Source organism: Talpa europaea (assembly GCF_964194135.1).
Source record: "Talpa europaea genome assembly, chromosome: 6".
In the NCBI taxonomy this organism is placed as follows: Eukaryota; Metazoa; Chordata; class Mammalia; order Eulipotyphla; family Talpidae; genus Talpa; species Talpa europaea.
The window spans coordinates 56,409,164-56,432,128 of NC_140072.1; the positions used below are offsets into that span (position 1 = coordinate 56,409,164).

At 54.2% G+C, this 22,965-nt stretch overlaps 1 protein-coding gene across 14 annotated transcripts in view; it reads right to left on the minus strand.

Moving 5' to 3' along the window:
• Nucleotides 1-22,965, minus strand: part of DYSF (dysferlin) — a gene marked incomplete at both ends in the record, with an annotated part of 204,204 nt that overhangs the window by 102,181 nt on the left and 79,058 nt on the right. For 8 of the 14 annotated variants that reach the window (XM_084235744.1, XM_084235740.1, XM_084235751.1 and 5 more), the window contains 13 exons: nt 541-714; nt 2,385-2,527; nt 2,771-2,876; nt 3,152-3,266; nt 3,968-4,134; nt 4,232-4,363; nt 7,238-7,393; nt 9,446-9,638; nt 14,322-14,428; nt 16,276-16,400; nt 17,511-17,688; nt 19,055-19,168; nt 19,681-19,796. In XM_084235744.1, coding sequence (XP_084091870.1) covers nt 541-714; nt 2,385-2,527; nt 2,771-2,876; nt 3,152-3,266; nt 3,968-4,134; nt 4,232-4,363; nt 7,238-7,393; nt 9,446-9,638; nt 14,322-14,428; nt 16,276-16,400; nt 17,511-17,688; nt 19,055-19,168; nt 19,681-19,796 — 1,826 coding nt within the window. Of the gene's footprint in view, nt 1-540; nt 715-2,384; nt 2,528-2,770; nt 2,877-3,151; nt 3,267-3,967; nt 4,135-4,231; nt 4,364-7,237; nt 7,394-9,445; nt 9,639-14,321; nt 14,429-16,275; nt 16,401-17,510; nt 17,689-19,054; nt 19,169-19,680; nt 19,797-21,392; nt 21,435-22,965 lie in introns of all 14 variants that reach the window. The other 6 variants (XM_084235742.1, XM_084235749.1, XM_084235747.1 and 3 more) reach the window with 1 other exon arrangement.

Below are 22,965 nucleotides of genomic sequence, written 5' to 3' on the forward strand. Positions count from 1 at the left end.
CTGACCCATTAACCTTGAGCTGATCACAATCTCACAGGCTCCAAAAAGTATATACACACTGCACTGGTGGGATACAGCCTAGGGCTCAAGTCGAGTCACATCTTACCCTCAAAGCTACTTGGGGGTGCCCATGTTATGGCCTCCACCCCAGGAGGACCCACATGCAACCATTCAGAGGTCACTAAGCCTCTCTTGTCTACCGAGGACTAGACCAACGCCCCCCAGCAGGCTCCTCAAGAGTAGCGAATAGCCAGGTCCCTTGGCTCCAGGCACAGGTCAGACCAACAGGGGACAAAGTCCTATCCCCAACCCCCACACATCATTTTCACCATGCAAAGAAGTAGCAGCACCAAAAGAGGAGGGGTTTCATTCAGGACACCCAGGCTGGTGCCCACTTTCCCCACATGAAAAACAGTAACTGAAGCCAATGTTCCATCCAAGTCCAATCCTGGGCATCCCCACACCTCCCACTGCATCAGTCCCAAACAGCCCTGGAATCCAAGCTGCACCCACCAACCCAAGACAGGCACAATGACATACCAGGGCCCCCTCAAGGGCAAACACAGCAGCAGCCCCGGTCTTCTCCAGCGGCTCCATGCGGCGACGCCAGCGGCGGCGGCGGAAGGCGTCTGTCTTGCGGTACTCCAGGTGGAACTTCCAGCCAAAGAGTGAGGCATACTCCCAGCCCTCACCTTCTGCCTCTGCCTGCCTGTGCTGCAAAAGGAGAGCAGGGCAGATCAGAGGCTGCTGGATGGCAGGTTCTCAGGGAGTCCTGGGTTCTGCTCCACCTGTGCGCTTCCTGCCTCTCTCTACCCACTCACCCACACCAGCACCCTCCAGGTGGAAAAACCCAGGAGGGCCACCTGGAGGAGAGGGACTCTGAGCAGGTTCCATGGTGACAAGAGCCCCAGGTCAGAAAATCAGGAGGGGAAGCGGCTCCCTGGGCTGTGAGGAGAACCAAGGAGCCAGAAAGGGAAGGTTGACTGAGCAATGATAAAAATACTGGGCTTTGGGTTTGTTTGTTTATTTGGATTACGAGTGGATTTGATGAATCCAAAGTTTTCTTGTCATTTCCTTTTTCCTCTCCACATCCTGGCTCGTAAAATCGTAAGTGGATCTGCAATTTAGAGGCAAAATGAAGATTCTAAAGCGAGTTTTCCTAGGCCCAGGCTCTTCGTCCTCGAGTCTAGGCCTAGGTCAGACACCTGGTCTTCCCTTGAGCCAGTAAGGAGTCCTGGAAGCCCCTTCCTATCCAGCTCATGATGTGGGACTGTCTTCAGGACCATCTTAGACCTGGACCATGTGTTCAGCCACAGAAGCCAGCTGCATCCCTCTCCAGGAGGAATGCTGGTGATGGAGCGAGGCACACCTGCCTGGCAAGGCTTCACCTCTGTCCCCTGGGTGTCCCTTCAGGGTCAAAGCACCAGGGATAACCAGTACCCCAAATAAATTTCCTCTCCCTAAAGGCAATTTATTGCCTGTTAGGATTCTCTGTGACCAAAGAGAGAAGAAGGGAGTTGGCTCATGCCATAGGCTACTCCTGTACTAGGGAGGCTTAGTGCAGGGAATTCAAATGTGCAGGACAGACCAAGAGGTCCAGAGGAGGTTGTGCAGGACGTGGGCATCTGTGTAGCTCTGTGCACTGCGTGTGCTCACCTATCCTCACTCTGCACCTATCTGTGCCCATGGGTATCTGCTCATTGTGCGGGCATGTGCTACTGCTGTATATACCCCCTCTGGTAAATGCCAACAGAGCCCACCAGCCAGTGCACCTACACATCTGTCACCAGCTGCCAGAAGAGTCAGGAGCCTTTCTCAGGGCCTTTCTCCAGGGCACTGCCAGTGCTGACGGGAGTAGGTCCCCTGGGTAGGACACATACCCCAGTCTACCCTCAGTCAATGACTGATGACCAAGATGGCACAAACTCCAGCCCCTTTGCCTCCAGGTGAGCATGATTCTGTGGCATTTTAGAGTGAGTCCCTCCCCAAGCCATGGTTCAGGCCAAAGCAGACTTTGCCAGAGACCACATCCTTGCTCCTGGCATTCCTGAGAGCACTGTCCCATAAGCTATATTCTTGGTCTCCTCTGCCTCTAGGACATTCAGTTATATATATGTTCTAGGTATGTGTACACATTTTCCAGTCTGGGTGTGAACTCTACATGCACGCCCTTCATAGTTGGCATCTGTGTGTGTGCTAGGTATGATCTGTCCTTGTGCCGGATGTGACCTGTGTATGTGCCGAGTGATCTGTAAGCATCTTCGCTCTGTCTTGTACAGGTCCCTTGTCCTCCTGTGTGCACCTATGCAAACAGGTGTGTATCTATGCCCAGCTAGCCTCACCCTACCTGGGTCTCACAACTACCCATAGCCCTCTGGGCTCACCCTTTTCAGTGCCTCCATCTGGCTGAGGTCCCTCCGCCGCAGGCGAACCCAGCGCCGCCGACGGTGTGTGTAGTACATCTTCTCAACAGGGACCCAGTGCCTCGGCTTCCGGTCCGGGGGGATGGTGATGCTGTACTCCCAGCCTGCAGAGAGGCACCCATCACTCACTGCCAGGCAATTTTCCCTCTCTCCAGCAGTCATCGCTCCGTCTGGCACACACTCACAAACTGAACACTCACTCATTCCTAATTTATAAAGTGAAGTCTAACCCAGAAGTCCTCCATATGAAGCAGGCCAGAGCCCCAGGCCCTGAACTCAGCTGCTCCCCTCAGCAGACCTCATGAGCTCACTGCATTGGGACTCACTGAGCTCTGTGCACTGCTCACCTTGCTCATCAACAGCCCGATTGAGGTCCGTGGACCATTCTTCATCTTCCCACTTCCAGCCCAGCGGGCACTCAATGTCATCCTTGGGAAGCAACTTTTCCCCATTCTAGGACAGCAGAGGACAGGCATGAGAAGAGATAGGCATTCCCAGGAAGGCTGAAAAGATGCAACTCGACACCCCAAGTTTAACTCGGGGTCAATGTCCTACCATGCCAGTCAGCACACTGTCCTTCTGAAAAGCAGGGCATAGAGTCTTGGGAGGTGGAACCAAGGGAGAAAATGTCCCACCTTCTCTGAATCCCAGACCCCGCCTGGGTCCCAATGTCCAGGGCTCCAGGAAAGCAGAGCCCAAGGACCCATGAAGGGCTCCCCCCCCCTTACCACATCCGTGTAATTGTCACTCATGTAGATCCACTGGCCTCCGGGGAGCCGGGTCTGGTTCTCAAACACCTCCTCCACGAAGCTCAGGTGGCCCGCATCAGTGTCGTGAAGCAGGCTGTGTGGGTAGGGGTCAGAGCCTCTGCTGAGCAGGTCCCCACCCACCCACTGCCTCCAGCAGAGCACCTGGGACCTCAGTCAACCTCACCAACCAACAAGAGGAGGGGCAGCAAGTCAGAGAGGCCTAGAGACCCACAAGCAGAAGTCTCCACCAAAGGTAAAAAGAAGAGAAAGATTGCTGAAGACACGAAAAGCCCAGCGGGTAGCTGAAGCTCCATGGAGAGTCGTAGAAACATAAAATGTTGTCAAGCTGTAGTTTCAAGATTTGAGTACTTCGTAATAATATGTTATATGCCCACTTTTAAAAAATAAACCCAATTGTTAAATGTCAACCAAAGTGGAAATGGAGAAGGAGGCAGAGCCAACCACGCAGATGGAGGCCCATGCCCTGAGAGGCACTGAGGTAACCTCAGACAGAGAAGGGGGAGCATGTGGAGGAAACACTGAGGTGTCCCGGGAGAGAGGCCACAACCAACGATGCACACTTGAGTGGAAACCAATGATGGTTAATAGCAAAGGACTTTCTGATTGCGGAGCCTTTCCAGTAAGGAATGCTGTGCTCGCGCCCTGTCTTAGCAGAGGTCAAGAGGCCGTCCCTGCAAGCATGGGGAAGAGCAGGCACAGGGACCCAAAGGGCCAGGGCTTCTCAGAGAAAGGGCCAAGCACAGGGTCCCCAAGTCATTCCTGTCCATGACTCACGTCTTCTCTGGACACACGAACCAGTCTCCAGCCCAGGCCCATCCAGTCGAGGGGCGGAAGCTCTCCTTGGGTAGCTTGATCTTGCCCGTGATGTCAGAAAACTTGGGGTAGGTGAGGCCCGTTGTGCCCCAGTTTCCAACCAGGGCCAGCTTCGTCTGGTTCTCATACTGGAAAGTGAGGAACAGAGAAGTGAGTGGGGGACGTGCGGGGGGTGGGGGGACGTGGGGATGGGGGCAGAGGGCAGCAGGCAGTGGGCTCACTCACAGTTTCAGCAAAGACAGAGAGCTTGCCCTCGGCAAACTGGTTGAACTCCTTCTCATCCACAGAGAGTCCGAACCAGAGCTTCACCCGAATCTGCACTGGCATCCGGGATCTGGCCACCTCTTCCATGGGATACTGGGAACCATAGGACAGAAACCCACAGTCCCCTTCAGGGTCTGGATGTTGCAATGGGGGGCAGGGGGTAGAGGTCCTCCAGGTCTCGGCATATCCTCCTGAAACCCATTAGGCGTGTCCCCTGGTGGAAGACTTAGCAGAATTTCATGGGAGGGAAGTGTGTAATTATGACATCTTTTCTCCACCTTCCACAATTCCTTCCCAGCAAAGAAGGAGATGGCCTCATTCCCACTTAGGTGCTCTCTACAGAGACAGACCTTGTCTAGACCAGGACTCCCTATGCCCCCCTCTCCCACCACAACCCCATTTCTGCTCTCTCCTAAAATGGCACTGACCCGTGGAACTTCATAAGACACCGCACAGTGGCTTGTACCTGCACGGTCCAGCGTGGTAGCCATCATCTCCCTGTGGCCAGTGGGCTCAGGAATTAAATTTAGCTGTATTGAAGTTTGATCGATATCATTTTAAAGGGCCACATGTGATAACCACATTGGACAGCTTTAGAGTTTGTCTCTAAAGGAAATCAAATGCTTCGGGTCTAGGAGAGGAAGAGGGTCAAGCTTCCCCCATCACTTTCAGTTGCTGGGGTTTGTTGTGTATGTTGTTGTCCCCGTTGGTTGGATGTTCGCGTGTCAACAGATATCCCTTCCCTTTCAAGTGCTTATCAGCAGGCTAACCACTATTTGCTGGTCTTCAAGTGCTTTTTATCCTGAACATTTCAGAAGCTCTGCCAAAATGGAATAACCACAACAACCTAACATAAAAAAATTTATTCTGCTTAGCTACTTCACCATTTGCTGGAAGTCAAGGGTCAGATGTGCCCTGAGGAGCAGCAGATTAACACATTGTCCTCTAGAGGAAGTAACACATTAAGTACCTTGGCTTCATGGGCATGAACTTAGAGGAGCATCTCCTCTGGGAGATACAGGGGATCGAATGAGAGGAAAAGGAGCTTGATGGGGTCCGATGAGGAAAGGGAGGCTGAGGGGAGGGGTCTCCAACCAGTAAAGGAGGCCAGAATTCCTGGAGGGAGAGCGTGAGAGGACAGGAAGGGGTGCAGGACATGCCAAGGCAGTGACGTCTCACCCTTCACCCAGCCTCTCTGCTTCTGGTTCATGCTCGGTGAAGCCTGGAGGAGCCCCTGACCCCACACGTCACCCCTCTGGAAACCTCCCCATGACTATTCACTTCAGCTGTCCTCTCCCCCAGGGAGGTTAGTGGCCTTTTCCCCTCCAAACCACCAGCCCCAGGGAGAGGGCAGGAATGCCTGACCCCCCTCTCCCCCCCAACCCCCAGTCTCTCTCCTGCCCTCCCCCAGACAGGACCAGCCTACTGGACCCAAAATAGCAACAGCAAATAAAGAAATGTCTAGTTTGGGGCTCCTCTCCCTCTCTGCTGGTGCTCATTTTTTCCAACTTTGGTTTAAGTTAAGAAACACCAATGTTTTCTTGGTCTCTGCTTGCTGCCAACATTTTTGTAGAGCTTGCTCAGGAGCTACTGGCGGGGCTCATAAACTCAGTGGGGAAGACTTCGAGAAACAATTCTATATCTTTTTTTTTTTTTCCCTGCTTGGAAGAGAGAAATTTTTCAGTTTGCCTTTCCCCAAGATGCAGGGCCAGGAGGTCAGAGCCTGGATCTCCTCCCCACCCACACGCCCACCAGGAGCACGGCTGCCACCCCACCTCCACCCCACTCAGAGGGGCAGCTCCCTGGCTTCCTTTCGTTTCTGCCCTTCTAGATGAGGATCTGGGTTAGAAGGGAGAAAAGCAGGTGCTAGGACATTAGGATGGGATGGGGAATGTGCCCCAGGTGGCATGAGCAGGTGGGGGCGGGGATCCCAATACCTCACACCTCCATCCTTTTTCTGGGCAGAGCTGGCCTCTCCTCTGACATTAATAACCCCAGTGCATACATCTGCTCAACCCTAACCCTAGCTTGGCCTTAATCATGGTGCTGGTGGAGCCTCCTCTCCCCAGACAGCAAGGGAACTCCCCAAAATGAGGTGAGGTAGGCATTGGTCCTGGTGTAGAAGGAAGGAGACAGGCAGTATATAATGCCAACAGAACCATTTGGAGTGAGCAATCAGTGGTCAGGGGAAGGCTGTTTCCCAGGGCCGCTCCTCAATCCAGCCAGCCTCAATGACAGCCCTCCAAACAGGGACCCTCCCCTCGGGCCGGGGAGGGATTTCCCCACATTTGTCCTTACCACCAGGCCACAGTACCCTGGACAAAGCAGCCTCAGCTCCATGTCCCCACATTAACCCAGAGAGAAGGGCAGGGGGTCTTCTGGCACCTGCTTACTTCCCTGATACTCCACCCCAATGCTAGACAGTCCCCGGAAATAAGATGAATAAGGACCAAGGATGGGTATGGAGGAGAAAGGAGAGGAGAGTTTGGTATTATTAAGTGAGACTGGGGAACAGGATTATTTTCTCCCCACTCTCTGATGGGCATACCCAGATGCCATACCCAGTACCCACCCAGATGCCAGCCTTCCTACAGGGAGGAACACGAACTTGAACATGGCTACAGCTCGAGGGAAAGGCAGTCAGGCCAGGTTCTTAGCCCTGGGAATGGGTGCTGAGGGTGGAGGCCCCCCCTAAAAGGGGCCTCTCTGGGAGGGTAAGCACAGCCTCTCTCTGGCACCTGGGGCTGTGACTCCAGCTTTCACCTGCTCACCTTCTAGACTCAGTGCCTGGGGTCTAGGGACTTTGTGGGGGAGAGAGGGGCTGGAAATGGTTTTATCCAAAGTTCTTCACCCCTTCTCAGAGGAGCCCAAGGCCTCTGAGACAGAGAGCGGGAGGGGAAATGTCGGGGAGAGAGGCAGGGGTGGGGATGAGAAAAGGCCATCGTGACTTGAGGGAAAAGAACCCACTTTGAGGAATATCGTCTGCAGCATCCCACAATTCTTGCCACAGAAGTTGACACCCCTCCGGGAGAAGAGGACCTCATGGGCGGGCACCCTCTGGTACGCGACACGCTTGTTCCCCTGCAGCATCCAGATGATGATGTCGGGCACGCTGTTCTGGGGCTGCAGAGAAGGCAGCAGTCAGGGTGTGGATGGAGACATGCCCCACAGTCCACCAAGAGCCCCCTGGCTCAGGGGGTGCAAAGCCCTTTTCCTCAGCTTCCACCCCTCATGCGGCCATTCCAGGCCACCTGCTTGACTGCCCAGCACCAGTGGCACACCTTCATGCCCTTGAGTCCAGGGCATGAAGCCATCCCTAGCACACACAAAGAGTCCCCCCAAAGTTCACTGAACCTATTTCATGTTTTCTGGAAGGAGACACTCATCCCTGGAGCTCAGGGCTAAAGTTCTTAAACCCCTCTCCCAAGCACACTGATGTTCCCTCTGCAGGGGTGGGGTGATGGGCAACAGTGTTGACATCAGAAAAACTGATTTCACCCTGGAGATAATACTTAAGAACCGCCCCCCCCCCGCCCCCAGCCCTCTTCATTGACATTCTTCTCACTTCCCTATAATAATGGGGATGTGACCTTGGATGTGACACTTTTCTGGGCTCGGTGAGCAGAGCTCTGAAAGTGGTCACTTGACAGGACAAGAACACTAAGGACCCTGTGCCCCTCACAGCCTCAGCTGTTCAGGAGGGCTGGGTGGGTGTGGCCCATCTGCTTCCAAGGCTGGTGAGCAAAGCGTGCCCGTGGGTGTGGAACGGTGTCTCTAGTCAGGACCTCAGCTGGGGCTGGTGCTCTAGGACCTTCACTGGGCACCTCCTGAACGCTGTATCATCCCCTTCATCCCTGGGACAGCCCAGGACGCAGGAACAGGCAGTCCCATCCGACTGGTGGGAAAGAGCCTCAAAGGTGCCACTGGGTTTTTATGACTCCAAATATGTGTTCCTAACCCCGACACCTGGGGTTCTCAAACTGCGGCCCCAAAGCAGCAGTACTGCCTGGGGACTAGCTAGAAATGCCAATTCTCAGGCTCTACCCGACACTCGGTATCAGGAGGGCCCATAGCCTGTTTCAACAAGCCCCTCAGGGGCCACTGCCGCATACTCAAATTCAAGAGACTCTCCAGTGTCCCTTAATGTCAGTAGCACCCATTTGACCTTAGCCTCTCCCAGCCCTATCACAATGTGCTGAGAGTTTAGGAGTCAGCCCGGACCATAAATTTGGAGAGCAGTGCATGGCCAGCCTGAGGGGATGGTCCATGGCCACTGTGAGGGGTCAACTTGTAGATGAGCAACATGGAACTCCCCAGGTAGCTGGCCACATGAGGCCCTCGGAGACAAGTCCAAAGTCACCACATGTAGGGCTACTTTCCCTTTCTGAATATTCCTTCCACATCATGGACCTCCTCCTTCTCCCCTTCAATAACTCGATCCTCTAGAAATCTCTCTCAAGCTCTGTCCCATCTGCACACTCATGCTGGGGAGCTCCTTCCTCACCATCCCTCATCCCCTTCCTGGGTTCCCACAGCTTGGTCAGAGTGGCAGCAGCAAGTCTGCTTGTGAAACATGAGCAGAACATTCTCTTCATTCTAGACAAACCTGCTTGCCTGGGGAACTGGGTGGGGGGCATCTGACGTAGGTGGAGCAGAGGGATGCAACTAAGGAAAGGGTGCTCCTGAAGACAAACTGGAGTCATTTCTCTCTAACCAGGTACAACAACGTTCAGAATTACTGCAAATGTAACTGCCACAGACCTCAAGCTCAGGGGCATTCAGGAGGGCAAGTAACACAGGGTCCCATGAGAGACAGTTCAAGACCAGGTACAGACAGGCATCAGTTGGCAGGGAGCAGGAATGCCCGGGTCTGATGCCAGCTCAGTCTCTGATGTACTTTGGCAGAATTCATGAAGCATATGCACTGAGCATATTTGGGGACATCTACTGAGCTCCTACTACACACCAGGATATGTGCTGGTCCCCACAATACCCCGTATCAAGTTGCACCCTCCTCCTCTGCAAATGGGGACACTGAGGGCCAGAGAGGGTAAGTCACTGCCCCATATCACCCAGCAATGGAGTGAAGGTTAGTGCATGGTCCACACAGTTCCCAAGTCCCTCCTAGCTTTGATGTTCCAGGCAGGAAGGAAGGCAGCTCATGGGGTTAGCTACCTCATCTGCCAGGGCACGGAGTCGCTGAAGCCAATCTTCAACCTGCTCTAGAAAGATGGAGAGCTCACTGTGGCCCAATTTCAGGGCTAGGGCCGCCTGAGTGATCTGGCTCAGATGACGGGTTCGCAGCCGGTACAGGTACTGGTCCAGGTGCGTGGCGGAGGGCATCTCGTGGACATTTCCCAGGGGCTGGCTGTGAGGGACAGACCAATGAGAAAGAGCCCAGAACTTGCTCAATTCCAGGCCCTGGTTGCCTTCTCCAGGCTGACCCACATGCACAGTCATCTCCATGCATCCTACTCCATCCTCCCCTCCTCCAGGAAGTCTTCCCAACCACACTGGCCTGCAGCATCCAGCCCTTTATTCCCGGGCTCCCTATTTGGAATTTACCCTTGACTACCAGTGGTATGAGTTCTTTTACATGTGCCCCCTCTCCCCAGTTGACTGCAAGCCCTCAGTGAACCCAGCGGGGCTCCCCTGCCTCTGCTTTCTCATAGAACAGAGGCCCAAGTGCTAAGTCGCCCTTGGCTGAAACGAATCCATTCTGTTGTGTGCACACTTTCTTCAAGAAGGAAATTTATGGACCCCTGACAAGCCACTGCAGACGCTGTGGGGAGGCCGGCAGCCAGCAATACAGATGTGTCGACCCGGGGCGGCCCCACAACACCCCTCCCAGAACCCTCTGCTTTGGGAAGCCTTTGGAGAGGAGGTTGGGGTACATGCAGTCCCAGAAACACATCCCTAGGCCCCAAGTGGAGGGTAGGGTATAAAGTCAATTCTACTTGAAAGCAAAGAACTCTAGCCCCCCCCTCTTCCCACTGGGCTCCCTAAAAGTCTTTCCTATGGCTCCTCCTCACCAGAACAAGCAACAAGGGTCATGCAGAATGGGATGGGGTAGGGAGTCTGTGCTCCCTGTCACCAAGCAGGATCCCTCTAGATCATCCCTGACGGAGGGTAAGAGGAGGTTCCCCACACCCGCCCCACATAACACCCCCCCAGCTGAGCCCTTGACTCCCAAACAGGACATCAGTCAAACCCGCTCCGCCAATTCTGCTCCCACCACTTGCAGCCCCCCCCCACCCTACCCCATACTCCCCTCCCAGCAGCGTCTCGACTCCCGGCTCCCGGCTGATTTATTTTTCTGCCAATTTCCCCGAGCTATGCAGAACCAATTACCGCCGGAGCGCAGCGGCACCGCCGCCAGATACACCACTCTGGCAGGCCCTCGGTGCACTACATTTTTCCTGTTATTTTTTTTAATTGAATTTTTAGGGTGGGGGGGAGCAGTACGCAAACTCCATCTCAGGGAAACTTAAGCCCCGGGGCCTGTCTCAGGTCACGTACTGCACACCCTGTAGTAATATAATATTTACTGCCCCGAGGGTGCCGCGGATGGGGCTGCCCCAGGCCAGGGGAGAGGGGCAGCCTTCATCCCCAGCCACTGAGCGAGGTGGAGGGGTATGCTCACTGGATAGGGGGGGCCTGGGCCCAAGTCCTGAGCTGGGGCCTGCCTGGGAAGGAGGCCTGAGTGGGCCTGAGGGTGGGAGCCGGCAGGTCTAGAGTGGGGTATGGAGAACTGAGCCAACCGGGTGATTTATGCTCCCAGCCTAGGTCGGGAGCTGGAAGGGACTGCCATGCAGACCACCAAAGAGAGATTTCTGTGGAGGCCACCAGTCCAGCCAAAACTCCCCAAGAAACAACCAGAACACAGACTGCCTCTGACAAGAGGTCTCAGCCCTTTCCCATCCCAGAAAAGCCCAAGGTAGGGGGTACACAAAGAAAGACAGACCCAGAAAGGATGCTGGATGACACTGAAATCCCAAACTAAGCAGGGGCAGATGCTCTGCAAGCAGTGACTGACTTGGAGACGGTGGGAGGGGCAGGGCAGGGCTGCTCAAGAGTCACTGCCTGCTCCTGCAGCCCGAGAGAATGTATCAGAGATGGCCACCCAGGAGGGGCCAGTGGCCAGCATGGAAGATAAACTGGTCATTCATGTCACTCCTCGTGAGCCTCCGTTCTGCTGGACCTGGATTGCAGACAGGGTCATGAGTCAGGATCCAGCCTTACCCTCAGGGAAGTTCCACAATAGTGAGGCAAACAGGCTAGATCCCTTCTGGAGCAGGCAGAAGGACCCCTGGGGGATGAGGCCCCATGGTGCTCCTGGGGGAGTCCACAGGAGCTAGCCAGGTGGACGCGCAGGAAGGGCATTTTGTGGCCAAAGCAGCAGCATGTGCACAGGACGAAGGTTCAAGGCAGGAGAGAATGCATGCAGGACAGTGAGAGCCAGAGAAGCCAGCACAGAGCTCCCAAAAGGCTGGCTGCAGGGTAGGGCTGCTGGGGTCCAAGAGGCAAGGCAGAGGGACAGAGATGAGAGCTGGGACTTTTCCTGAAGGCAGTGGGAGCCACTGCAGGGGACGGAGGTAAGAGGGCACAGCTCTGGGGAGATGATGGGGGATGAGTTGGACATGCTGTCAGGATGGCACACATGGAGCTGGGTGGGCAGTTGGGGGTGGGAGTTAGTTGCCCTGGAAGAACAGAGAGGGCGCAACTGATGGCGGGGGGAGGGGGGCGCGGAGAAATGCTGCCAGGGAGAAGAACTGAGATAAGGGTCTGATGAAAGGAAGGATACGGATGTTGCAGATGTGGGCAGGGACTGGCTGAAAAATGGGTGAGCAGCCCATGGACAAGCTGGAGCCCCAGATCTGGCTGCCCTGCCTATTAGCAGTCATCACAACTAAGCATAGAGGGGAGAGGGAGGTCCTCTTGCTGCAACCCCAGGGCTGTTTGGTGCCCTTAGGTGGTGCCTGAGGCCTGGAATTTCTCCCTGAAGTACATTTGTACATCTCTGGATGCCACCCTCCTCCCAAGCTCCTTCCCTGGGATCAGTCATCTTCTACCCACAGGAGAATCACTCAAGGAGGTCAAACTTTGGCAGAGGTATTTTAGCCAAATCCCCAAGAACAGACCCCCAGGATTTGGGTCCTCATCTCAGATGTTTCAGGCACTTCACACCTCCCTAGGTCCACAAGATGCTGGAAACATGAGCAAGGCTGCAGGTAGAACCCAGAGCCCTGGTTGGCTTTCCACACCCCAGCTATCAGGCTGGCCAATGGGGTACCCAAGTTACTCCACACAGTGCACCCCATGATGACTGAGCCTCTGTGTACTCCAACAATTCACAGGCATCCCACAAATACCTCCCACACAACATGGCCAGCCCTCAACTCTATGTCTTTCCCCCATACCTAGCTGACTCAGAGAACGGCCCTGCCATCCACCCAGCTGCCCTGGCCAGAGGATCATTCTGGGTCTTCTTGGGCCCCCACATCCAATCCACAATTAAGAGAGCAGGACAGCCAGGGGGCCCATCACTGACTAGGCAAGTAAATTAACCTGGTCAAGATAATTAACTTCTCTGTGCCTCAGTTTCCTTAACTGTAAAATCATTCTACTTCCTGGCTTATAAGATTTTCATGTAGAATTCTTGGAACAGCACCTGGTACAGAAAGTGCTCATTCTGAGACTGTCATCGTGTCTCCTGAAGAGGCATAGTAGAACCCTGAGCCCTCAATCCTGCCTTGGCTTCCCTATGACCCTGAGGCAGCAGGCATTTCCATCTTCTGGCCCTTTGCTGGGCAGTCCCAAAGGCTGACTCCTGCTCCTCCTTCAAGTTCACAGTCTTTCTCCAGAAAGAGTCCCTGAATTACACTTGAGTTCATGCACCTGCTCTGAGTTCCTTCGGCTCACACCTCTGACTCCCCAGCACTCGACTTCATTGGCTCACTTTTGCATCTGCCACCCACTGGAGGGCTGAAGCTGCACCCTGGTCAGAATGCTCTGGAACCTGGCACATGGGTTCAGGAAGATCTGAGGAATAAGTGAGCGACCCACAGGGGAGAGGGTATTCCTTTGGGTAGACATTTTGTCTGATTGAAGGTACACTTCCCAAGGGGGCACAAAGAACAAGGAAGGGCAGCCTATGGCCATGGTTTCCAACTTCCCAGCAAGAAGGCATTTCTCATGCACTCAATAGGGCTGTGGGGCAAGACCTAGGGGAAACAGTACATTTGCACATATTCAAATTTACAAGGCAGAAAAGACAACTATTCATTTCTAATTCCATTTAACAGCTGGGAAAACCAAGGTCAAGGCTTTGGGGGAGGTTGCCCCAAACCATGTCGTTGGTTAAAGGGATAAGAACCTAAGTCACGGACATTTCTTCTTAGTAATAATGATAGCAACCATTTATTAAATACGTCATACGGGCCAGACACTCTGTTTATGTGATATTATAAAGTAGCTATTCTTCTCATCAGTTGAATATTCAAGTTGAGGAAACCATGGTTCAGAATTGGCAGGGTGGGGGTGAGCTGAAATTGCTCAGCAGTGGAGAAGACACTGAGAAGCTCCTCTTTCTGCTATGCCTCTGTGTCCCCTGTTCTCCATCACCCTCAGGGCCCACTTTTTCTGAAGTTGACAATCAGCCGTGTCAAGAGAAGGCTAAACAGAAACCGTGGTCCCCGACATAGCCTTGGAGGAAGGAGGGGCGCCATCACCCCCACCAGCCAGCTCCTCCTGGAGATTCCATCAGGGAAATAAGAGGTCGGGGATCAGACACAATGCTCCCTATTCAGGTGAGCCGGGCAGCCCCGGGCCCACAGCTGCCGCTGCTGCAGGGAGATTTATGACCTGCTCTAAATGTCACCTTTTCAACTCCCTGCGCTGGCTCCACCACCTTTGGACTCAGCACGGGCTGGACCGCTGGCCAAGCGTGGCTGGGGAGACGTGCCGTCGCTCCCCGCCACACACGAACTCTGCTAGGGAGAGGGCTTCGCTAGCCAGGAAGGGAGACTGGTGGATGCCAGGAACCCCCTACCTGCAGTCTGCGATGAGCTCATCCATCAGCTGAGCCACCAGGGAGTCCACGTCCTCCATGGAGTGCTGTGCCTTCAGGGCCAGGTGGACTTGCTCCAGGCCAGCTTCCTGTGGAAAAGGCAGGCGGGGAAGTCACCAAGGGGCCCAATTCCCAAGCCATGTCACTGCAGCCCAATCCCCCAACCAAAAAGGCAAGAGTGGTCAGAGCAAGAATGAGTGAGCCTGGACCTGACAAACCAGGGCCTGTCCTGGCCCAAGAACCTTCCAGGCACCCCCACAACCACATCCAAATTCCCATGCCTGGGACCCCAATCTCACGCCTGGTCATGAGGTGCCTGCAGCCTTCATGTGCAGAACTTGACTGCATCCTACTCCTCACTGGCCACCTTCCAGCCAGGTCTGCCACCGCCCAGGTGAGCGATCTTCGGAGCCCCACTCCAGTTCCCAACCAGGGATGAGCTCTCCTTTCCAATTCCTACTGCCCAAGCAGGATGGATCACATCTTCCTTCTTTCTGGAGGACTCAGACAACCAACAGCAAGAGGGAGTGCCAGCCTCCTGTGGCTAGGGGTCGCTCCCAGGGTTGCACCAGCCTCCTCTGCGGAGCTCTCCTCCAGCCACGTCCAGTGGCCCAGTTCTGATCTGGGAGCTCCCAGAGGAGCATAGTCAGTCTTTCTGAGCAGTGTTCTGTGCTCATCCTGGGACACCCAGTCTGGGGACAGGGCCTGGAAAGCACAGACAGCCTCCCTCCAAGGGAATATCCTCTGTAAGTGCAGCTGATATGGGAGGCAGAGACTCGACTGGCACAGCCTCCACTCCAGGTCATCCACATCCCAGTGGGGGCTGCTCTCCTTCCTCCCCAAGAGCAATCAGTCCCAGGGAGCTGCTGTGCTCACCTCCTCACTTACACTGGTGTCTAAGTCTCTCCATTTCTCGCCCACACCCCTCTGCTCCTCACCTGCCCCACAGATGCCACACTGTCCCCTCCACGTGCCTCCAGGCTCACTCCTCGTGGGGGAGCCTCCATCCCTGCACACCACAGAAGCGGCCTGCAGCACCACCAAGAGGGTCAGCTTCCCACCCTGGGCCTCTACCCCTCTGCCCTCTTTTATTCTCCTCCCTCTCTGGCCAAGCACCAGGCCTGAAGTCCGGGTACCCACAGGCAACCCCCTGTTCACATCCAAAATAGGGCTCACCCCCTGACCTCTCAACTTCCCAATCACTTCCTGTCACTCTCACGGCCTCCCTTCTCCCTGGAGCAATAGACCAGTGGGTCCTTTCAGCTCAAGTCTGCCCATTTCCTGCCAGGCCATCTCCTTCCCGGTGCCTCCTCAGTCTTCCCTGGACCCCTGGAATGGCATCCCAACTGGACTCTAGCCTTCTGCCTCCCCTCACTGGACATGGCCCCCTTGCTGCCCAGTGATGCCCTCATGACTTCCCTTGGTCACTCGGAGTCCCCCATGGCTCCTCGGAAGTCCCAAAGTGTCACCTGCACTTCAGTTTGGAAACCTCTGGATGGGAGGTGTGGGTGAGACGGTGTTCACCTTACCTCTGCTGACTCTCCAAAGGCAGGTGCCGCTCCCTGCTCACTTCTACCTTCTAGCTAGAAATTTCCAGCACAAGCCCTTGCAGGTGGTGAAAGTCAAAGACATTTTTGGGAGGGAAGGAGGGCTCTAGCTTGCTGTTCTTAACTCGGTTTCTCTTAGTTCATCTCTGTCTCCTGTATCAGACCGGGAGCCCCCCACCGGTGTGTTCTCACCCTCCTCCTCCCTTCCCAGTAAGCAGGACAGGACTGCAAACTGCCGCTGTCAGGACACCTGGGGCCCTGGGGCCATGAAGGTGTGCAGGCAAAGCTGTGTGTAAGTGAGTGTGCCCTGGGAGGTCTGAAACACAGTTGGGGCAGTGTGTACACAAGGCAGGCGGGGGGTGGTGGGCGGGCAGGGGGCTTCCACTCACCAGCCGGTCAGCGATCCTGAGCAGCTGATTCTGAGCCTCAATTCTGTGGCTGATGTCCTCCCAGTAAGATGACAGCACCACCACAGGCTTCACGTTGCCCCAGGGCAAGTAGTAGTAGTGGCACCCTGGAGGGAGGCAAAGGGCCTGGTACTGAGCCAGGAGCAGAGGGGTGGTGGGAAGGCAGTGGGGGGTGGGATGGAGTCAGGCACCCACTCCCCCTTCCCACCAAGAACTCCCTCCCTCAGGCACACTAGTGTGACCAATATTGCCCAGTCCCAACAAGGCAAACTGAGCTCTCTTTGAGTGCTGAACAGATAGCTGCTGCTCTCATTAGGGCTCCTTAGCATATCAGAATAGAGAGATTGGGGCTCCCTCGTGGCACAAGGGGTTAAGATGCAACTTGTGAAGCTGTCCGCAGCCTCTGAAGCATGAGTTCGATCCCTGGCCAGGGAGCTACCCACATGGCGCAGCAGACCTCTCCTGTCTCGCCCGCTGCTCCCCTCAGCAGTGTATTTCAGTCAAACTGCCTGTTCTGTTCCCCGCTCTGTCTCTGATGAATCCTCTCAACCCCTGCACCTCTGACCTGTACCCCAGTTCTCGTATGCTTAAATACATCAATCTTAAAAAAAAAAAAAATAGAGGAATTGTTAGAAGGACTCTAGAAAACTCAAGCCCACACTCTCCAAATTCTCTTCACCAAGGTCCATAGCCATCATGGAATAATGACAGTGTCAGGTCAGAATTAGTGCTGAGCGAAATAAGCCAAAAAGAAAAAGAAAAATACCGGATGGTCTCACTCATAGCAGGAATCTAGAAAACTTAAATAAGGGACCAGGAAAATGAATAACTATAAGAAAGTGAAAATCAAAATCAACAAAAAACTATGAATCAGAGACACTTTTAGGGGGGCGGGGGCGGGAGGGGAGGGATTGGGGTCAGAATGGGGGGGGCTGCAATTGTATGGGGAATATAACAATAAAATTTATTATCTAAAAAAAAAAAAAAAAGAATTAGTGCTGAGGGGGTTGCTGTCAGGAGCCTGAATGGGGACCCACCTGCAGGTGAGGAGGGGGAGGCAATAGAGGGAGTTCAGAGCAAGGGACCCGCTCAAACAGATTTCCCCAAGCCAGGGAGGTCCAACAGGCCCCTGACAACTTTCCAGGCGAGCTAGGATTTAGGGCTCGGTCCCTACTCTGCTGTCTGGGTCCCAGCCCTGCGCACCGCCCAGGCCTCACCATCAAAGACGGCGCGGCTGTACTGGGTGGTAGATGCCAGCGGCAGGCAACTGGTGTCGAACTTGTTCCCGTAGTTCCCGATGCTGACCTCAAACTGGATGGCATCGTCCACATCCTGCAGCATGGAGGCCGAGTAGAAGGCCGCAAAGAGCGAGTACTTGCGCCTCCGGAGGTACTTCTGGGAGCAGAGAAGGTGGCCAGGGGGTCACCGGAAGGAGGAAGGAAGACACAGGGGTGGGGAGGGGTCACATGTCTGGCAGGCCCTAGCCATGACTGGCGCCCAATAAATCCTGGCTGGACGGGTGGGTGGTGAGTGGTCCAGCTAAGCAACAGCGCCCAGATTTGGTTACTAACTGAGCAACTCATTCCAGGCCTGTGTTTGGCCACATTCCCCTAATAAGGTCTGTTCCTCCAAGGTCATGCTGCTCCTTAATCCAAACCAGCGTCAATGCACCGCCACCTCAGGGGAGCCGGGTCTCCTGCATCTGCCTTTCAGAAGGGTCAAAGGCCTAAACCTCCAGGCCCCTGCCCAGTGCCACCCGGTCCCCCCACACTGCTCAGGGTGTCCACACGCCAGCCAGCTCTGCGGGAACACAGGCTGCTGCGTGCTTGGGATGAAAGAATCCCATTGCCCCCTCTGGGCATCGGGCACCGCGATGAGGACGTGGCAGGCACTCCATCACACGTCCTGGCTTGAACCAGGGTGACTTTATGATCCCCTCATGGGAGGCACAGAGGAGAGAGGTTATTATCCAACTGGATTTGGGGGTATTATACATAGTAATAACAACTAACACTGATTGAGTGCTTGCTGCACACAGGTATGAATTAATCCAAATCTCACAACAATCTTATGAGGTCACTGTGGTTATGTCCCTCACTTTATAGATAGGGGTGCTGATACAGCTGGTGAGTGGTCAGGCTGGTGCTGCTGACAGAATCTGAAAGCTCAAGCTGCCTTCTGGGCCTCACACACCGCCTCCTGGATGCAAGACCCACTCTCCAACTTGTGGCCCTGACCCAGGTGAGCCTCAGTTTCATCATGTGTAACATGAAGATACTCCTGGGGTGTGAGGAGGACTTGACGACCCTGGTGTCACTAGCACAGAGTCTGACACATGGCCAAATGTCAGCTGCCCTTACATTGCTTAGAATACAGTCAAGCGTCGCTTAATGTCATTCCAGTGAAAGCACCGCGTGCATGACGCGGCACCATCGAGGTCTGTGCGGTGACGCTCTGAGATAGCCACACATGGCACATAACACACATCTCAGGTCACATCCTGGTGACACGTGACCATAGTATCTCGTTTTGCATCAAACAAAGATTTTTAAAATATATACTTTCATTTAAATTTCTTGAGTCTCTGAGCACTCCTCAGGGAGGCAGGGTGCGAGCTGGGTTACTCCCATTTCACAGCTGAGGCACCGAGGTACAGACGGGTGAAGGCATGAGTGTGTCTGGAACTAAGCCCTCCTCCACCATGACGCCCCCCAGGCCAGCCCCACTGCCCCCCTCACCCCTCCCGGAGCCATGCCCTCACCTCTACCCGGAGGATGTCATCTGCTGGGAGATCCTCCACTTTCTGCTCGCTGTACTCCACCAGTTTTGTCTCCAAGGAAAGCAGAACCCGGCCTCTGTAGGCTACACCTTCCCCCTGAGGGAGGTGGTTGGATCACCAGGAGGGAAAGAAGGAAAGGAAAGGGGCAGGATCTGGCACTGAGGTCACTCATCTCACAGGAACCCAGGAGGTCCCTGAGTCACCCCATCACTCTTCAGATGAGGAAATGGTGGTACCGAGTCCAGGGGACAAGCCTAGCCACCCAGACATCCAGTACCAGACTCCAGTCTGACCAGAGGGAAAAGGAAATCTGAGGTAAATGGGACTAGTGCCCTTAGGGGACAGGAAAATTGGGGGATAGGGGAGGGAATCAGGCTGACCATGAAAGAGAAGCAAAAGGGAAGAAAGCAGGAGGGGCCAGGCAGAAGGAGGATTCTCTGAGAGGTAGCTGCTGGCCCTGGGCCTGCTCATGCCCCTTCAAGGCTCTTGGAGTCCCGGCCAGATCCAAACACTGCCTGGGCCAGACTGGAAGACCTCACACAGGCCTGCAGACCAAGGGCCACCGGAGGGCTGGCACCCTGCCCTAGCCAGGGCTCTGGCTGGCTCACCTTGCCTGTGTTGAGTTCTGCGTAGGGGTCCGGGAAGCCAGTGAACTCCCTGGGGCTGCCATACAGGTTGACATAGCAGGGCCCGAAGGTGGGCAGGAAGCCTAGATGGTCATCCACTAAGAAAAAGAGGCAGGGATCAGAGGGGCTTTCAAGGGCACCCCCTCAGGCCTGATCCCATTCCTGGCTTCAGTTCCCCCAGTGTGCACAGGATGAAGCCCCTAAGTGTACATAGACTAGTCACACTGACAACTGCTCCCATCGTCTTCCATCAACTCCTTCAAGTTTTACTACTAAGCTGATATATGGATATTTTACTATCAAGGATATTTTACTATTTTTATTCGTTCCATTTTACAGATGAGCAAACTGAGACTCAAAGATGCAAAGGAACCCATGACTACAATGTGATATGACCCAAAATGGTCTAACCTCAAAGTCCATGGACTCAGCCAGCACATAGCACTGGGGTCCAGCCCTGCACAGCCCTGCCTTTCTCGGCCCATACCTCGCCCTGCATCCCCTCTCCATCCTGCACTTCCACTGGTGTTTCAGGACCCCCTGCTTGTGGGGAAGCCCCAAAGCCTGGTGACCAGAGATACCATCTCCTAGGAGGCCAGGGAGGGGCCCAGTTAGATGTCCCCTCAACAGGGCAGCCCCAAGATACATGTCCACCCACCTCCATATCCTTACAAAGTCAAGACAGGCTATCTGATAGCCTGACTCATCCAGCATCCCCGCTCCTCCCCACTTTGTGCAAAGAGACACCTTTTAGGGGAGCAAGTTGGAGGCAACTCAGAGTGAGAATTACACTCCTGATGAGGGAAAATCTTTTCTCCACATCATTTCCCTCATTTCCGGAGGCCCTCTTTTGTTAATGTTCTGATTTCCAGCTGACAGCCAAGTCCCCCAGGATGGGACCTCACTGGCTATACTCTGAGAACCTGAAAAGCCAGGATGTCCCTTTTAGAGGTAAGGGAAAGCCGTCAATTCCGTAATGCCAAAGGTGGGACATGGGCAACAATCATCCAGGATGACCCAGTCCGCAGAAGGAAGGGGAGGGGGAGGCACACACAGCAGGGAATGGCCTCGGCAGGGAAGTACTTGAGCCAGGCCTATGGGAGTTCCAGCACTGTGTCCCCTAAGTGCTGAGACCCTGCAGGAAGGGAAGGGCAAGACAGGTTTGAGTAATATATTACCCACCAGAAGGCAGGAGCGTGCCTCCCCCCCCGAGCCAGGGACTACCTTGTACCCCTCATCACTCTCCCTCCAGTCCCCAGCACAGACAGGTCTCTGGCATTTGGGACAGAGGTGGGAGGCACGGGCTAATGGAACTGACATGAGCATTACTATTCATCTGCACTAGTCATCGTAGTAATGATTTACTTTGTGAATTCCAACAGTAAGAGTTTTCAACTCCTGGTCCAGAGAAACCCTACACACTTCCCCTGCTCCTCCTGAACCCCACCTTAGCCCCACCCCAGCCCTGCTGGAAATAGTGGACTCAGTGAGCATCAGCCACACACAGCCCACAGACTCAGGAAAGGGTTGGGGGGCTAAGAAGGGGCTGGAAAGGTAACAACCAAAGGTCAGCTTGGAGACCACAGTGGTGAATCTCAGTCCTATCTCAAAAAATCCCCACAACCAGCACCTTCTCCCCACCAGCAAACCCCTAAGGCCCACCCTCTCCTCATCCCCAAGGTGAAAGCACATACGGTCCATAGCTGGAGAAGGCTTGACCACACCTGCGGTGTCCTCTGAAGCGTAAAGAAATGGAAAAGGGTTAGGATGGACAGGGCTGGGAGGAGGAGTGGTTACATGAATAGGCGCAAGGATGGAGAGCTGGCAGACAGACTAATGGAAAGATAGCTCCCGGGCGAGGAAACAGATGTGGCCCCACCCCCAGCCCAGCTGTGAATCCATCACCAACTAAGTCATCACCTGGCCCCCACCCCAGGCAGACACAGCCCCCAGCACCATGGTGAGTCCTCAGGGTCTGCCTGCACTTCTGTGTGTTTTGTTTGCCAACTGAAAATTGGACTCAAAACTTAACTCATTCAAAAAAACACAGAAAAGAAAATGTGCTTTTCCATATGATAGCCAGATAAGTGAAGGAAAGTTCAGACACCAAAAAAGCCTGGGAGACACAGAAGGGGCCCAGAGCTAAGCTATGAGGCACACCCCACGCTCTACCCCAGCAGGCAGGTTGACACTTGAGACCAAGCTAATTTTCACTAAATGCTTTGGAGCACATGGGCCTAAGAAGTGGTATTTCAAGGCACAACATCTCCATCTAGTGCCCACTACTGGTATTGCCATTGAGGACAACATGTTGCATTTTCACAACAGCAGGCACTGGGGGTCTGGCTTTGGGCATCTGTTGCTTCAAGTGAAGCATAAAACCAGATTCTGTCCATTAGTCTGTCCTGCACATGTACTCTAAATGCCTGTAAGTCCTAGAAATAAGAGTGTCTAGAAATAAGAGAAGTAAGGAAACATGCTCTGGCATACTTATGAACTCTTGAATTCTGTCCCTCACTGCTAAGGAGGCATAAGATGCCCCCCAAAGGCATCCTCAGTCCCCTTCCACAGTCCTCTGTGCTTTCTGCCTCTTCCTGCACTCAGACCTTCCCTGTCTCCTCCCAACAGCTAGGTGCAACCAAGTGTAAGGCAGTGCCAAGCCAGGGGATGTGGTTGGTGAAATCCTTCGTTTTTTTGTTTTTTTTTTATTCATTTGTCACCTTTACTTGTTGGTGTCCTCAAAAAAAAAAAAAAAAAAACCAACCTTGGAATCTTTTCCTGTAGCTCCATGTAGGTATTTAAGAGTCAAGAATTGAGCAACACATTATGAAGGAAGAAAGAGCAGACACACAGAGAGAAAAAGAGTCAAGGAGTGTAGAGATCTGAGGACAGAGATGCGAGGACAGAGCTAAGCCAGTGAGCCAGATGGCAGCAAGAAGCACCAGGCCCAGGGGCCTGGGGCCTGAGGCCTTGGGACACAGCTTCTCAGTTCATCTCAGCCAGGAATGTGGCTGGCAGAAGTCAAGGCTATTTTCAGATCCATGAAAATAGGTTTTCTTCGGTGGGGAAGTCAGGCCTGGTCATAGGGGAGCCTTCAGCAACAGCTCGAGGACCTACATGGGCACAGCTGCAACTCGTAGGACAGCAGTGGCCAGGGACCACCGGAAGGAAACAGATTCCATTTTAAGCTCCTTCCAAATGATTACAAACAGGCCCAGCCAGTTATCTCAGGCTAATGAGGCCAAGGTCAGAGTTCCCACACCCGTG